This window comes from Uloborus diversus, chromosome 7 (genome assembly GCF_026930045.1).
Source record: "Uloborus diversus isolate 005 chromosome 7, Udiv.v.3.1, whole genome shotgun sequence".
Taxonomy (NCBI): Eukaryota; Metazoa; Arthropoda; class Arachnida; order Araneae; family Uloboridae; genus Uloborus; species Uloborus diversus.
This window is the reverse complement of record NC_072737.1, coordinates 165,096,975-165,115,171: the sequence shown is the minus strand read 5'-3', so window position 1 is coordinate 165,115,171 and position 18,197 is coordinate 165,096,975. Positions and strand designations below refer to the sequence as shown.

General features: G+C 36.0%; 1 protein-coding gene across 1 annotated transcript in view; it reads left to right on the top strand.

The window, feature by feature from the left end:
* Positions 1 to 17,556, top strand: part of LOC129227052 (TD and POZ domain-containing protein 4-like) — a 64,381-nt gene extending 46,825 nt beyond the window's left edge. Inside the window, exons 2-3 of the mRNA XM_054861694.1 lie at positions 4,503 to 4,944; positions 16,840 to 17,556. Of these exons, the coding sequence (XP_054717669.1) occupies positions 4,503 to 4,944; positions 16,840 to 17,492 (1,095 nt within the window). The 3' untranslated portion in view covers positions 17,493 to 17,556. The remainder of the gene's footprint in view (positions 1 to 4,502; positions 4,945 to 16,839) is intronic.
* Positions 17,557 to 18,197: the final 641 nt, after the last annotated feature.

Here is an 18,197-nt window from a genome sequence, read left to right as displayed (position 1 = left end):
GCCATCTTTCTTTCGGACCAAGACGATGGGAGAGGCCCAAGGACTGGATGAAGGTTCGATTACATCATTCTCCTTCATCTCTTTCAGGAGGGTCTCAACCTCTTCCTTCTTGGCGAACGGTAGTCGTCTTGGATGCTGTTTAATAGGGGGGTGTTCTCCAGTATAGATCCTATGCTGCGTCAAATTCGTCCGACCCACATCCTCCGATGTAGATGAAAACAGATGCTTGAAGTCGTCCACCAATTGTTCCGCAGCAGTTCTTTGATCCTTCGATAAGGGTGCACTCCCAATTAACTTCGATGTCAAGGACTCAGAAGACACAGTCTCGGGGGAATTGATTCTTCTAATGATGCAGTTTACGGGAGTACAAGTTGCTAACACTTCGCCTTTCCGGATATTCCTTGGCCTTTCACTCACGTTGGCGACTCTCACAGGAATTACATCCTTAGAAAGGTCCACAAGCGTAGATGCTACCAGCACTCCTTTTAGGCTATTGCTTAGGTTAGGGTATTCAATGAGTCCAAATCGAAAACTATTGGTTTCTTCAATGGAGCCAGGTATTAATGATTCTGACCTTGAGGGAATCGATAAATCTGTTTGGGCTATTATTTGATGAGCGGATTTTACATCACTTTCTGCAGGGAAAACGGCTATGTCTTCTCTCATCGAGTGCAGCTCATTAGTCTTGAAGTCGAGAGTGAAGTCATATTTCTTCAAAAAGTCCAATCCGAGAATGAAGGGGTCCGTGATATTAGCGACGAATGCCGTATGATGGTAGGTGGCACTCCCAAACACTATTTCCAAGTCCACTTTACCGTCAATCTCAATTTTGTCACCTGTCACAGTCTGGAGACTTACGCGTGGCGATGTCCACAGCAGTTTCAATCCAAATTCACGAGCCACATCTGTCCTAATGATTGTCACATTGGCTCCAGTGTCGACAATCAGTCTGCAGGGGTTCCCATTTACATGTGCGTAAATGAAAAGTCCATCACTGCCACTACTAGAAGAGGAAATCTGCAGAACTCTAGTGGTGGTGATTTCCTTCCCTCGCGTAGCTTGGCGAGCCGGACAACTCCTTCGCAGGTGTCCTTCACTACCGCATTTCCAGCACTTCTGCTCTTGTTTCTTTTGGGCTGTTATGCTGCTCAGATGTCTTGTCAAGTCACCGAGTTGTCTCTCAAGTTCAGCGAGGTGGGACGACCTGGAATCAGACTCATCAGCTTCCTGAGTCCGGATTAGATGGCGATCCACACGGGTTGCTTCTTGGGCGGCCTCGTATCTCATCGCATACACAACGGCAGAATTCAGGTCTTTGACATCCGCCATCCGTAGAGCTTTCTGGATTTCCGGATCTCGAACCCCGTCGATGAAGTAGTTGAGTGCCAGGTTGTCTCGAACATCCGCAGGACAGTCACAAAAAGCAAGATGAGACAATTTCTCGACGTCCGCCGCTAGCTCTTGCAGAGTTTCCCCGGTTTTCTGGAAACGGGACTTCAACTGGAGTCGACTGAAATCTTTCTGACACTTCTCACCGAAGCGAAGCTCCAACGCAGCTGTGAGGGCGGCGAAATCCAGGCGCTGGCAGTCCGGAAGGGTCTGGAGAATGTCCGCTGCGTCACCTCTCAGGGATGCTGCAAGATGACAGGCCTTGGTAGCAGAGTCCCATCCGTTCGCTTCCGCCACTATCATGAATTGAGTTTTGTAAACCTGCCACGAAGTTTTCCCATCAAATGTGGCAAGTTTAATAGACGGTCGAGCAAGCGATGTGGGAGCGCCAAACTGTACAGAGCTGCTTCCCGCGGTCGCCAATCTCCTTTCCATGTCTTTAATTATTTCTTCCTTAAATGAAGTAAATTTCTTGTCTTCTTCTTCCAACTTATTTTCCACACTGGCGATACGCTCTTCCACAGTATCAAATTTTTCTTCCAGAGCATCAACTTTATCTCCCATGGCGGTTAGTTGATTCTCCATCATGGTTTTCATCGACGTTAGGTCACCTTTTATTTCATTTTGACTTGTAGTAATTTTAGCAGTTAAATCACTATTTAACTGTTCCTGGTTAGTCGCCAATTCATTTTTTATTTGCTCTTGATTAGCTGCCATATCATTTTTTAATTGTTCTTGATTAGCTGCCATATCACTCTTCACAGAGTTGATTGCATCAAGCAGTTGTTTTAATTGTTCATCCATTGCGCGAGTAATCACCATAAAAATAAAGTCCAAATTTAAAAAGTCTTTATGAAAAAATGTCCAAAGTCACACTTACTGCAAGAAAGTCCTGAAGTAGCCCCACGTTGGGCGCCAAATTGTAACGGATTCGGTGCGACTTCCACTTTCTTGAAATGAAGACACAGTTCTTGATAAAAGCACAGGAAATTTATTTACACTATGTACAGGAAAGATCTTCAACAACTGCTAAATTATTCATCAGCAATTAAGCAATTATCACACAACACCGTAAACTCAACGTTTACACACGCATTTACTTCCAAATGCGAAAACAACACAGCGAAATGCCTCGCTATAAACAGAGCAAAAATGCACTCAGTTCGAAAATCTCAATCGAAACTCCCCGTTTATCCATCGCTAACGGCTTTTATAAACATCCAAGAATTTTCTACAACATTCTTTCTGCTTCGAGAAATGCGTAGACCGTTATCAAACTTTATCAATGAAAATAAAAAGAATAGGGGTTGTATACTTTAGCCATATGTTAAGGGGTTGTATATTCATTACGGGAAACTATTTACAGGTTACGTTCCTACAATAATTACTATTTACAAGATTTGTAACAATATTAGTATAGACTATATATAGGGGCCTTACCCGATATATAAGAGTCGACGCATCAGCTTAAGATCAGCCATTTTGGATCGGAGCGTGATTTGTTTGAGTGGTTGTCTTTTCTGGCAACTTATCGCCTTTGGTGATTTTTTACAGCGAGCAATCATTAGCGGCCCGTGAATTGTTTTTAAAAGAAAATATCATTTTTGGCCCATTTGGCAAAACAAGAAACTTTGTTCTGGTAACCCTAGCTCCGTAACAATGAAAAATCCAATCTAAAAAGGCTAAAATTAAGCTGATGCATCGTTATATGTATCAGGATGTGCAGTGCATGATTATTTTATTTAACTGTTTTCTAACTTTTTCTTGCCAAATCATGGCCCCATTAAATACTAGAGACGTACCGAGTAGCACTTTGGCCGAGTACCGAGTTACCGAGTACTCTGCCTTTCACGACTCGGCCGAGTTACCAAGTACCAATTATGTTTTAAGAAGAACCACCGACACACATGTGATGAATTTTGAACTTATTGGAATAGTAGTATAGACCTCCTTGTCCATATAATAGTTTTTAAAACTAAATTCCTGCTGAAGTTTAATTACGCATTATATAAACAATTTTGTTTGTGTCAAAAATTTTACCAAAAAATTATTCTTAAAATTAAAAATAAATAAAAGGTATGATTAATCAAGTTGGAATTAAAACAAATTACAGTAAAATCCCTCTAATGCGGACACTAACAGGACAATTTTTTTTCGTCCGCAGTAGAGAGGTGTCCGCAGGACAGGGGTTTAATAATGTTATTTGCATTGGAACTGGGGAATTAAAAATTGTCCGCATAAGAGGGGTGTCCGTTAGGAGGGGTTTCACTGTATACCAATCAATTATAGTTCTAGTCCGCCAAACATAAATATTTTTTAAAAGCAGATAAAACAAATGTGCAGAAACACTGCAGACACGTGTTTCTGCCCCCCCCCCCGTTACAAGGAACATCTTTTTCAGTGCATAACATGTGAGCTAAAGAATGTAAAGACATTCGACAAAAAAATCCGGCTTTTGTCGAATGCCTTTAAATCTACGAGCTCCCATTTTGTGCATTGAAAAAGGAATTCTTTGTAACGCCAAAACACGTGTCTGCAATGTTTCTGCACTGTGCTTTTAACGTTCTTTTATTTCCTTTAATTTTTTAAGCAAAGGTATTTTTATATTTTTTATAGCTAATTTTTGTTTGTAGCAAAAGACCATTTTTAATATAAAAATTCCATATTTTCTATACTTGCATTTTTTGCATAATTTTTAATAAACAAGTTTTATTAACTTTGGGGACATTAAAATAAAGATTTATTCCATTGAAGCATTACAAACTTCATTATTCTCAAAATTTAAATTTGACTTATAAATTTTAATTGTAAATGATTGCAGAATATAATGCTTGCTCTTTTTTTTTTACATAAATTTTAGTATCTGTCTTGGACAATATTCAATTTTTTGCAACTACACGGTATTGACCGAGTATCTGATCAGAATTTGGCTGAGTACCGAGTACTCGGCAAATTGGCCGAGTAGGCCGAGTACCGAGTAGTTACCGAGTACTCGGTACGTCTCTACTAAATACGCTTACTAAATAAGAATTAATTGGGGCCATGGTCAAATATAATTTACGAAAAAATATCGAACACTGAAAATTGTCTAGTTATTTTTTATTTATATTTAGGACATGGCAACAAGATGCATCGAGAGAGAGTCTAGAATGGTTTCGGATTCGATAAATTTTAAATGGAAGTTGAAGAATTTCACCATTGATGACCTGCTGGTACATGATCGCTGCCGCTTAAGAAGTCCCCCCTTCAAATGTTTTAAAGCCGTTTTTTGTTTGGAGTTCTATCTCAACTCAGATTTTGTTAATCTGAAACTGATTCAAAGGAATAATGCTAATCCACCCTGGATTTCAGATTGCGTACTTGGGCTAACCTATTCAAATAAGTCGAACCAACATTTTGAACAGTTTAGTGCACCAATCAGAGGACGACGACCTGAAGATATTAAATGGTATTTCACTTTGAAAACAATTACAAATTCAGCTGAAAATATATTGGATATATGGTGCAATTTCACAGCCTCAACCTTAAAGCAAGTCGAAGATGATAAGTCCGATGGTGAGAAATTTCATTTCATTATTTCACTTTGGTTCATTTTATGCAATACTAGGGCAGTACCCGCACGGCGACGCCTGTGCTAAGAATTTAAAGGAAGTCACTTGAATAAATACAAATTCAACCCCCTCCCCTTCTGATGTAAAATGATCATGTTTTCTTTAACTAAAATGCTTGTACACCTTCTCAAAAAAAAAAAAAAAACTATTAAAGTTTGTTTGGAATTTAAAACTATTTGCCGAAACATTAAATTAGATCTACAGTTGGGTAGAATTACGGTAACCGGGTCGCGTTGGCGTATTTTTTCAAAAACAGCCAAATTTGGCACCTACGACTCAATGTAAACAAAGTACTACATTGCAAACAAAAGAAATCTTCCATTAAAAGACACCCAAAGAAAAGGGGCGGCTCAAACTATCGCCTTGGTAACTGGAACTGTTTATTAATCTTTTTTCTTTTTCTGATTATAATCGTAAAGAAGCAAAAAAAAATAAAAAAAAGGAACCACAACATCAAGGGCGGTCAAATAAAAGCAATAAGCAATCGTGATTGCTCAAAAAAAAAAAAAAAAAATCTAAAATTTTGAATTTAAATTATGTTTTTCGCAATCACGAACTACGACAGGACCCTACTCATTGGAGTTATTGTTTCTAGAAACGGCTCCTGTCCCCCCAAGCCTGCCCCTCCTCCTGGGCGGTTACGTGTGCATAGTTGTGTCTTGTGTGTGTGTGTGTAGGCGTGTGTGTATGTGTGCGCATGTGTAGACTTGTATGTGTGCGTAGACCTGTGTGTATGCACGTAGGCGTGTGTGTATGAGTGTAAAGACTTGTGTGTATGAGCGCGCGTGTGTGTAGGACATGGACGCCATCGACCAGGAGAAACTGATTCCAGGAGGCAGTACTTGGAGCCGAGGCCGGTGGGCGGTGGTGCTGGAGTCCCTGGTCCAAGCTGAAAAAGGAACCACAACATCAAGGACGGTCAAATGAAAGCAATAAGCAATCGTGATTGCTCAAAAAAAAAAAAAAAAATTCTTCTTTCATTTTTAAATGATGAAAATATAGCAAAATATGCAGAAACATATCATAAAGCCTAATTTTTTTTTAAATAGAACTTTATTATTTTCTTATTTTAAAATTAAGTTTGCTGAATAGACAAATGAGAGGCAACTTTTTTCAAGATGTTAATATAATCTGTGTGGGAAGATCAAGCGCATAAAACGAAAAGTTTCATGACATAAATGATGTTTCACTTTTTATATTTGATTTCCTTAGGAACATAAAGATGAAACATACATTTCTAGCAAATTTAACAACATTGAAAGTTGGATAGAAAACGACATTAGTCTGAAAGAGTTCGTCAATAAATTGAAAAAGCCCTTAAGTAAATTTAACGTTCAATTAAAACTTAAAACAATCAACTAAATAAGTTAAATTATATCTAAAGATCCATCCAGAGAACGTTAGAACTAAAATTTTAATTTAAACTTACTAAATAAGTTATCACGATAAGTAATGAATTTTAAACTGAAGATGGAACAATAAAACACGAAGGAAATTACTTACTGCAAACAAATTCCAAAAAAGTATCCAAAGATATGAATAACTAGTTTTTAAATCTATAACTTAAAATAGTTAAAAGAAACAAACATTCCCCGATGTAAAATTTTATAAAATGTTTCTAAGATCTAACAAGAAGTTCTGTCTAGAACTAGACGAGCCTACTTTCCCGTATACCCATACTACTTTCTAGTACCTGATCAATATTCTCAAAAATAGCTAAAATCGCAATTTTTTTCAAACATATTTTTTTAAATATTTTAAGCTGATTTCTAGGAATAAAATATTGCTTACTATTCTTTTAAAAAAATACGAACAAATAAATAAGCAGCACGTTTTAAACAAAGCAGCTAATACACTTCTTTCCATTAAAATAAAATTATCTTTAACAGCTTTCAAAACGAAAATCATTAAAATAAATACATCATATAAAAAAATCGTTTCTTTTTCCCCTGTTGCCAAAAATAATTTTTTAAACGAATTAATGCACTTACCAAAATAAATAAAAACAATAAAATGTCAACTTAAAGAAATAATTTTCATTGTCAAAAAAATAAAAATTAAAAAAATAAAAAAAAATAATTTGAATTCTGAAATTTTGAATTCAAATTATGTTTTTCGCAATCACGAGTTGCGACAGGGCCCTACTCATTGCGGGCTATTGTTTCTAGAAACAGTTCCTGTCCCCTCAAGCCTACCCCCTTCCTTTGCGGTTATGTGTGTATAGTTGTGTGTGCGCGTGCAGGCGTGTGTGCTTGGAGTCGGTCAAATGAAAGCTAGAGGTCGTCAAGAGCTACATGCAGGCACGCGTGCGTGCATGTGTAGGCGTGTGTGTATGTATGTAAAGGCTTGTGTTTATGAGCGTGTGTGTATGTGTATGAGCGCGCCTGTGTGTAGGACATGGACGCCTCCGACCGGGAGAAGCGGATAGCTCAGGACCACCGCCTGCAGAGGCCGGTGGGCGGTGGTGCTGGTGTCCCTGGTCCAAGCTGAAAAAGGAACCAGACGCCAAGGACGGTCAAATGAAAAATAAGCAATCGTGATTGCTCAAAAAAAAAAAAAAAGTCTGCGCATATCTTTAACATAAATGACTTCGAGTTTATTCGCCGAAAACTGAATACCTAAATTAAAACTTAAGTGTGAAAATAAAAACAAGGCATATCAACAATAATTATTTCACAGTTAAAACCACAGCAGCGGAGTCGATCTCAATTTGGGATAAAAGAGTCGGAGTCGAATATCCAAGAATCGGAGTAAGTCATTTGTCCTCCATGTAAAAAATGTTTGCCAAAGCTACGAAGTCAGAGTCGAAGTCGGGGAGTCGGAGTCAGATTAATTGTCAGGCACAGGAGTCAGAGTCGGATTCAGGTGCCCCTAAATTCTCGGAGTCGGAGTCGGGAGTAGGTCGTCAAGAGCTATTTCCAACAAAGTTTGTTTGAAGTAAATCCGCCTTTAAGTTCGGAATCTATATTGACTTTCAGTTTCCCCTTAGGGGCTAATGTTAAGAGATTTGAAGTGCTCAAAATTGAACGAAAACTTGTTCAAATCAAAAGGATATTTTCGATACATGTTTTTCATCAAAAGCTTTTCCCTACAAAGTTTGTTTGCAACCACTTCGCTTCGAAGTTCAAGATTTATTTTTGATTTGAATTTCCCCGTAGGTGCTAATGTTAAGTTTTTTTGAACTGTTCAAAATTGAACGAAAAATTGTTCAAATAATTATGGGAATGAGATGTCCTCGCCGAGATCTTTTTAACAAAAAATAATTTGTTCGAATCGAACTATTTATTCAAAAGTTATTAGGTTTGGACAGGCAGACAGACCGACAGACATTTTCCCCCATCTCAATACCCTACTTTCCAATTTTTAATTTTTCAATATTTATCTAATTTTTTTTATTTGTTTTTGACTTTTTTTTGTTTTTCGGGATATTTTCTTCTTTATCTGATTTTTACTGGGAAAGTAGGCTAAAAATTGAAGAAACACAACATATGTTGTCAGTTTTCAGAAAAAAAAAATCACCTTTGAGAAAAATATTGTTCTATGGAATTAAAATAAAAATATTTAGTAGACAAATAAATTACAATTTAGTGTTGTGAATTCTGAAATGGTTGATTGGCCAAACGAATAGCGAATAAGCTTTGGTGTAGGGTTGCCGAAATTGCTCCTTCGCCAAGGTAAGGTAGCTGGTTGCCAGAATGAAACATTTATCGCCGCGACCCGGTTACCGTAAATTCTACCTACAGTTGCTTTAAAACTTAAAATAATCCTCCAACTGTATACTTCATCGCTAATTAATGCGCCACGCAACCACGGCCCTTTAGCAAGTGAAGCGGAATTTGTTTTACAATTTAAAATGTTTCACCAAATAAACAAAAACAAAAAAAAAATAAAATAAAAATAAATAAATAAATAAATAAAAATAAAAATTAATTTGAATTCTAACATCTTAAATTCAAATCCATCGATTAGAAGAAACGGATTCCAGGAGGCAGTGCTCGGAGCCGCGCCTGCAGAGGCCGGTGAGCGGTTTTGCTGGTCCAAGCTGAAAAAGGAACCACAACATCAAGGACGGTGAAATGAAAGCAATAAACAATCGTGATTGCTCAAAAAAAAAAAAAAAAAAAAAAATTCTTTCATTTTTAAATGATGAAAATATAGCAAAATATGCAGAAACATATCATAAAGCCTAATTTTTTTTAAATAGAACTTAGATAACTAATAGAAAAAAAAAACGTTGAATTACATTAACAGTATCTTTCAGACGTAAAAGATTTTTGCGACTCTATTGTTTATCGCCAAACTAACCAAGCGACCCCGCTACCGTAACCCAGCTATTAGCGATCGAAGCTCCGATTGAATAGCTATCTTATCTGTAACAAAAAAAAGAAAAAACTCCCGTGGGACATTCGAAAATCGTCGTAAAAAAAAGGAAAATCCTATATTTCATTCGAAGAAAAACAAATCAAGTTTCTTTGGAATTCAAAAAAATCCGCCAAAACATTGAACTGCATTTACTGTAACTGTAAATGCAAGTTGCTTTAAAACTTAAAATAATCCACCAACTGTATTGTTCATCGCCTAACGCGCCAAGGGACCACTCTACCAGAACCCAGCCCTTTTGCAAGTGACGCGAACTCCGATCGATGAGCGATTCGATCATTAATGAAAACGTTTAACCGGAAAAAAAAATTAATTCCCTTAATTAAAAGGAGTCCCCCCCCCCTGGGGATATTCGCCGGGATATTTCGATAATTGGGAATTTGGCGCTGTCGTCTCATCTCATTTTTAGCGTAAATAACTTCATTTTGGTAATCCTGCTGATTTGTACTAACCGTATGTGAATATATGTTTCCGGTTTCTTTGTTTAGATTTGCAACGAAAATACCTCTCGCGCATGCGCTGGAGCCAAAGATTGACGCCAATGAAAAAAGATCGTTAGATTCCCAATTATCGAAATCTTCCCAATTAATCATATATTCACTCACCAAACCAAAAACAAAGATTTAAAAAAAAAGCAATGCTTAAAAACCGCAAAATAGCAACAAAGATATTTATACCCGAATTTTGGTGCTTCGCGTTACCCCTTTTTAGATGCAAGAAGATGAGATTGCTTCCATTAGCTGACATCTTTTTGCAACGAAAAAATTGGTTCATTGTAATTATGTCTGTAATATTTATTGCTATCTTGGCACATTCAACGATAGTTTTGTATTTTCCCTCTTTTGACAATTTTTTGCTAGTGCTAGAATCGGTTAGAAGTATTTATATTTTTTCATCTTTAACATATTTTGTAAAATTTAAATCCTCAGTTTTTGGGATACATTGTGATATGCATCGTAACATCGCGATGTAAGGTTTGCGGTACATTACGATGCAGAAATTCCTACATCGCCCAGCACTATTTGGGGCTTAAAAATAATTAAAAAATAAAATTTCTTATGAAACTACAATTTAGCTGAAAAGTTTTTCGTACATTTGCGTCAAAAGCAATGAGGATAAGATGAAATTTTAGAAATGAATTTTTCATTTCTAAAGAAAATTATTTAAAATAATTAAAAAAAAAAAAAAGATTTTTAGCACATTTTGCATTATTTTCATTAGTTTGCAGTAAAATAAAAAATTCAATTCTGCTTTATTTTTGGAATCTTAGGTACTGAAGCATTTTGTCTACATCCATCTTGTGAATGACCAAGTATGGCGAATATGCTTCACACGTCTCTAAAATGCTGAAGGATCGCCTTTCCGGTCAGAAAACGATCTGTATCTCGATCGACCCTTTACTCAGTATATATCCGCAGGCTTTCCTTTTCAAAGCAATTAATTGTCATTCTCCCTATTGAGTTTGTTTATAATCCTGTTCACACCTGGAATTTTAATCTTGGGAACTAGCAATAGCGGAGAAGAAAAAATATGGCGACTAGGGAAGTTCTTTTGGTCGCCACGTGACCGGTGGCGACCATTAATTTTGACCCCTAAAACACACTTATTTCTCCTGTACAAATCAAGGGGGAAAAACATTGCTTGGACTTCTCCTAGAGCGATAGGTTTCAGCAAAATATCTTACTGTTTCTAATCATCAGAAAGCAATCAAATTACTAATTTTTAAATATACAAGTTCTATTTCATGACGAGCATCCCTATACGAATACAGAGAGCTAAAGTGGCCTCAATAAAGCTCTACAGGGTATCGCGGTCGCTCAGCACACCGGGGGTCAGGGGGGGGGGAGAAGGGACACAGAGCCTAAAGGAGGCGAAATATTTTTAGAACTAGGGGTGAATTACAGAAATAAACAATATGGGGGGAGGGTGGAAAAGTCATTTGTGACGTGCCCCAAAATTTCTATGCACGCTCTCTCTCAGCGATTCAAGCACTGCACAAATCGTAACTGAAACCTAAAACTGAAAAGTTATTTGAAAAAACTTTTAACCTGTCCCCCCCCCCCAACGATTTTCGTATGCATATTTGAAGTTTTTATGGGAAAGAAGCGGGGGGGGGGGCGTTCGAGCTTCGTCATAGTTTTTGAAAATTTCACTGTCTTCAGAAAATTTTACTTGAGTCCTATTGAAATTGAGCGATATCTTGCCAACTCTAGTTGCCTCTTGGCGGACTTTCGTTGCTTGGCGGCCGTCAATGATCGTTTTCTTCAGTACGCTGCACAATCGCTTACGTTGTAGTTTGTATCTGCCATTTTTCTAATATGCTTTCCTTCAAATAGATGTGTAATTAAGATGATTGCTGTTAATTCTTGTGCTCTGCTGAAATCAATAACAAGTCCACTATCACCCCTGATTCATTCTCATCGGAAGATCAAAACCGTTTCTAACATTCATATAGACATGGAAGTATTTGATGAGGAGGTTTTAATTGATCTCACGAAAAAACAAGCTGATTTGTGCATCGCATGACTTCCTTTTACGCCAATTTAATGACGCCTGCCTTGGAGTAAGCAAGGAAACACTAAATATTTTCACTCCTAGTTTTTTTGCGAACCGAAGCAAAGAAACGTTTTACAGATTTATTTCCCCATTATTGGCAATTTTAATGTGATTCAGTGGTCAACTCTTTAAATATCACTCACCAACATTGGCCAAATTAAAACCAGATTTAAAAATTAAAAAAAAAAAAAGAAAAAAAATCGCCAAATTTTTCGCCAAGTGTGCGACAAAACTTGGCAGCCAAAAGCTTGGCGATATATCGCCAAGTGTTTGATAAATTATAACACCACTTGAGTTAGCATTGAAATGAACAATGATTTCCCCCCAAAAATGTGTAAAAGACCCCCTTAGGAACATCCGAATGCAACCTAAAGGGTAGGTGCACAACTAGACCCCGCTAGGAGTCTACGTACCAAATTTCAACTTTCTAGGACATACCGTTTTTGAGTCATGCGAGATACATACACAAATACGCACATACATACGGACGTCACGAGAAAATTCGTTGTAATTAACTCGGGGATCGTCAGAATGGATATTTCTGGTGTCTGTACGTTCCTAGGCATATATCCACGTGTGGTTGGGTCGAAAAAAAAACTCAACATTTATTCGGGGGTGAGCAAAATGGAAATTAAGGCTGATTTTTGAGTGAAATTTTTTTTGCGAATACAATACTTCCTTTTTGGTAAAAGGAAGTAAAAAGGGGCATAGCAGGGACGTAGCCAAGGGGGGGTCCAGGGGGTCCGGACCCCCCCCCCCCTTCCTGATAGGTCACTGTCCCCCTGCACTTACATAAACAGAATTTAAAAAAAAATAATTAAATAAAAAATTCTTTTGTCCTAAATATTTTCTTTAAACGACAACTTTCTCACATTCAGTTTAGTTCAAAACAACAGAACCTCTGGGAGTGGGGGGGGGGGGAGCGACAGAAGTCTTCAACCCGTGGTACGCGACGCAGACCTGACCAAAAGAGACATTTTATCTTAGTCCCCTGCCTCGCAAGAAAATCGCCAGCAGCTATCCGAAAAAGGAGACACTATCGTAGTGCCCCTCCCCGCAAGGAAATCGCCGGCAGCTCATAAGCAAACATTTATTGTTAACGAAAGCTTGATGAGAGTCATCAATGATGAAAATGTCGGAGACAGGCAGACAGAAGACCCTGGGCAGACAGGAAATTTGTAGGAATGTTTTTGCGGGAAGGTCATACAAGGAGGAAAGCGACAGTGGGGTCAGCCGCCCTTGTAATATAGTCTTTTTAGAAGGTGCCTAAGGCTCCTAGTCTTGGATAGTGCAGAACTCTGTTAGGTAGCACATTCCCTTTCTCATTCGCTGCCATTGGTATGGGTCGGTTGCACGAATGTTTTCCTCCAAAGTTAAAGGGAAAAATCAGGAGCAAAATCATAAACACATAAGAAAAAATTAGCCAACCCCTTTGGGTAAGTTGTATTGCAGTTCTTTTTAATGTGATTTTTTTCTTCTTTTTTTTAACAATAGGAGCAATTTTATGCATTGTCATTTATGCGTTTCTCATTTATTTAAAAATTTATTCAGACAAAAATAGCATCGAATATCATTTCATTTTTAACCAATCAATTCAATTTATTTCATTTCTAATTTTCATTCGTAACAATGATGAATTACTTATATCATTGTGTCCCGAAAGCTCGCAACTTTTAGCATTCATCTAATACTCTAAACCTAGTTATTTTACTAACAATACGGAAATATAAAAATTTTAAATTTCTACCCTTTTTCTTTGGAGGTAATATTTGCCCTATTTGTGATAATACGGCAGCACTAAAATTAGATCCCAAATTAGATATACTGTAAAAAGCTAATCATCCTTCGGTGACAAATATAAAAGGTTTAGAGGTAGTTTGAAGCCTCGATTAGCAAACATTTTGCTCTAAGTCATCAGATGTTATAATCTAAAGGTTTAAAAGAAGACAAATCTCTTGTAAAAACTCTAAGAAAAGTTGTAAATGCCTTTCTACAACATGGTTGTAGATTGCCTTTCTACAACCATGAAACTAATGTCTGGAAATTCGTTCTGAATATTAGTTCATTTTCATCACAAGGTAACAGATTTTTTTTTCTTTCACTCTTTCTGAGCAAAAATGTACCGAAAAGAACTAGAATTGTTGCAAATGTTTTATCTCTTGCGTTTTTATATATGATTTATAAAAAAGGAAAAAAAAAATATGTATCTGGGGGTAGTAAAAAAAAAGATGAATAAATAAAGGTTAATATTAATATAACAAAATTGATTTCAGTGATATCAAAGTTTAAAAAAACAAAGAAATTCAATTAAAAAAAAAGTTTGGATGTGTTTGATTTTTTTAGTTTTAAGTTTGGAATGATTAACACATGTGTAAAGATATATACGTTTAAAGATACATATATATTTCACAAAGAAATTCTTTTAAATCATTATTTTAAAATACTAACTGAATTGTGTTCACGAGGTCAAAAGGAAAAGTTATTAATTAGTTTAACTGAAAATATATATTTTCTTCTATCTTCTAGTTCCATTTTTCGAATAAAATACTATATAATATTCGTGCATATGCTTCATTTAGCAAATTTTTTGATAGCTATTTACTGACTTCTTTGTATTTAAGAATTATTTTACAAGTATCTGTACATTCATGGTTAAAAAGCACAGTAGACTCCGAATGCAAGAATAATAGTTGTTGTTCTTATCCTCATATATATAACAGCCAATGATCGAGTAACTCTCTTGACCTCATCAACAATGAAACTCGCTCCACGCCATGATAATTTGATAATATGCTTTGGTAATGTTTAAAATGCAGGGAAAGGCTTTATTGTAACAAGGCTGAACTGGATCCAGTAACTTAACTGTTTTACTGGTGAGACTGTCATTTTAGGGCACTAAAGAAACGAAAAAGTGGTCAACAATGAACGTTATCTACTGAAGCTTAGGGTTAATCCACTGCAGTTAGGGTTTAAAATATCAACTATCAAAATGTCACCAAACAGGCAATTTCTTCATTCAAATGTGGAATCAATTTTCATCCATCATATCTTGACGGGCGATTTTCTAGTTGTTATATAATTTCAAAATATCAATTTAAATCATATCTAGATTTTTAATTTACAACTTTTCTTAGAGTTTTTACAAGAGATTTGTCTTCTTTTAAACATTTAGATTATAACATTTGAAGACTTACAGCAAAATGTTTGCTAATTGAGTCTTCAAACTACCGATAAACCTTTTATATTTGTCACCGAAATATGATTAGCTTTTTACAGTATATCTAATTTTGGTGCTGCCGTATTATCACAAATAGGGCAAAGATTAACTCCTAAAGGATCGAAATCGGATGACTACCGCCAAATGTAGAAATTTAAAATTTTTATATTTCCATATTGTTAGTAAAATAACTAGGACTAGAGTGTCAAATTTTGTTGCGATGATTCATTACTGTTACTATCGGTCATTTCCTTACAGTTGTTGTTTAAATTGAAATTTTAAATTTAGAATGGAACATTTTGCACAGAAGTTGTTTTGAATCAGCTTAAACTAAATCAAATCCATAGTTCTGTTCATTTGTTTTCCTGAAGAGGGGTAAAGACTATACATAAAAATATTATGTATATACAACGTGTTCGTAAGTGTATTTATTCATTTTCCAAAGTTCTAAAAGTAATACTTCCTCTTATCACCCTTAAATGACTCTGCATGCGAAACTCCTAAAATAGAAAATGTCCAAGAAAAATGTTTAATACCTTTGACGGCCTAAAAAATAGTATTTTTAAATAAATTATCATTCAAATTTTCTTCAAAATTTTGACAAAGAAATTTTATTGTTTAACTTAATTCATCGTAAATACCATAACTGATCCTTAGATATCTATTTTAGCAATACATCACAAGAAAATACTTATTAACGAGCAATGACACTTTCTATGTATTTTAGTTGTTTGAACGGCTTTAATAATGTTTTCCTAAGCTTTTATATGAAAATACTATAAAAAAAAGATGAAGATTGGAAATATCATTCCATTTCTTATTGCTGAATGAATTCTAAAAATTTAAATGAATTAAGAAACATTTCGAGCTTTTCTTTAATGAGCCTTGGCGATATTTTCGTCCATAGAAGCATTAAATGCTATCCAAAATCCAATTCGAAACAGTCAGGAGTGGGGAATTATGGAGCATTTATTGAGTTAGACAGTTAATAATGTAGTTAAAATAAATATGGGCGGTTTTTTTTTTTCTGAAAGCAAATATATTGCAAAGCTTTAATTATCATATTTATATTACATCATTACTTAATTAATCTAATTATCATACTTATTAGTTGATTGGAATAGTATCAATTTATACAATTAACAGTTAATGCTTCTGATTTAGCATGCTTCCATTTTTAAAGTTCGAGCAACCTTGGACCCCCCCCCCCCCCCTTAACAAAATCCTAGCTACGTGCCTGGGCATAGAGGTTAAAGTAAAAGTAATAATAAATATATTGTGCTTTTTCCCACTTTTTTCGTTGTCAAGTCATAGTCATATCTATACATTTTACAAATTGTTTTGGGGCAAGTGCTTTAAATGAATAATTACTAATGCTAATCCATAGAAACTTTTTTGAAAAAGTTACTTAGCATATTTAAGTATCATTAACAATTTAAATTTTTCCTTTCAAAGTTTGGCATGGAGGCCCTGGTTCGCGAACCACCAAGGTGGCCGCGAACCAAAGTATAGGAAGCACAGACGTAAAGAATTGAAATTTTGCATATAGGCTCTGAGTGGGGTCTAGTTGTGCACTTCCCTATTAGCTTGCATTCGGATATTCTAAAAAAGATTTTTCAAATTGAGTTTTAATTTACGGAAAAATAAAACTTCTCACATTTAATTTCATTCTTGCTTTTCTTTCAGAGGATGAAGAAAACGTTTCAAATTCTTCAAATTCGGGACCATTGATAGTTGTGGAAAATATTGGACAAGCTTTAGAGCATTGTCGTCTTTCAGACGTCACTTTGAAAGTGGGAAATGTTGAACTCCAGGCCCATAAAATAATCCTGGCAAGTCGCTCCAAAGTGTTTGATGCAATGTTTGATAGTCGAAACTGCCTCCCCTCAGAAGAACAAGACCCCCCACCAAATAAGAGACTAAGATCCAATAAAACAGCCCAGAACCTGAAGGAAAGCCACCAAGATGTGGTTAATATTATTGAGATGAAGCCTTCCATCGCCAAGGAAATGTTGCTGTACATCTATACAGGGAAAATCGAAAAATTATCAATGGATAGAGCCATGGATCTTTACGTTGCTGCTGATAGGTACGATTTGCAAGGGCTTAAGGAACAATGTCAGTGTTTCATCCAGAAGCACGTTTCTGTTGAAGACATATGCCAAGTAGCGGAACTTGCAGAGCTGCACGACGACAAAAAACTTGCTAAGGTTGTAAGAACAGTTTTTAAAGCGAACTCTAAAAGTATATTGGTGTCCAAGGACTGGAAAGGATTTGCGGCAAAGAATCCTGTTTTGTACTCCAATCTTATGGAGGGAGCTTTATTAAGTCCAAGTTAAGTTTATTCAACACCTTTATATTCATTAAAACTCACGGAAAGAATGTATGTAAGGAGTCATTTGAATTAAAGAAGCAAATTGTGAAATTGTTAACTTTTATTCAGTTTATAATAAATGAAATAGGGGGGGAGGGACTCTAGAACTTTCTTAACAAAGCCCTAACATTAATGATAACAGAACATAGCACAAAGGTAACCTGAACTGCACCATAGTTTCAAGAACAAAATGCATAAGAAAAATAAAAACATAAGGCACAAATTTTGCAGGAAACGGCATACACTTGTTTCAGGGTTATAAGGAATCCTTTATTCAATACAAAAAAAGTGAGCTTATGGTCTATTCAACCACACTTCTGCCCTAAAAAAGGGTTCCTTATAATCCCAAAACACGTGTATCCAGCTTTCAGCAAAATTTGCCTTTACATTTTATTTATTACTATTATTTATTTATTTATTTATTATTTTGCTTTACAAGCACAAAGGAATTTATTCAATTCCTTAAATGCACCTGCTTTAAAATTCATAAAGAAAGTTTCTGAATGCAAAAGCATTGAGCTGGGGATCAAAAGCATCGTTGTAACTCTGAAACACGTGCATGCAGTTTACTGCAAATTTGTGCGACTTAACATAATAGTATTTCTTAAATTTCTGAATACTTCTGAACTGCAGTCAGAGCTGGGGGGGGGGGAGAAAAAAAAAAGCTCAA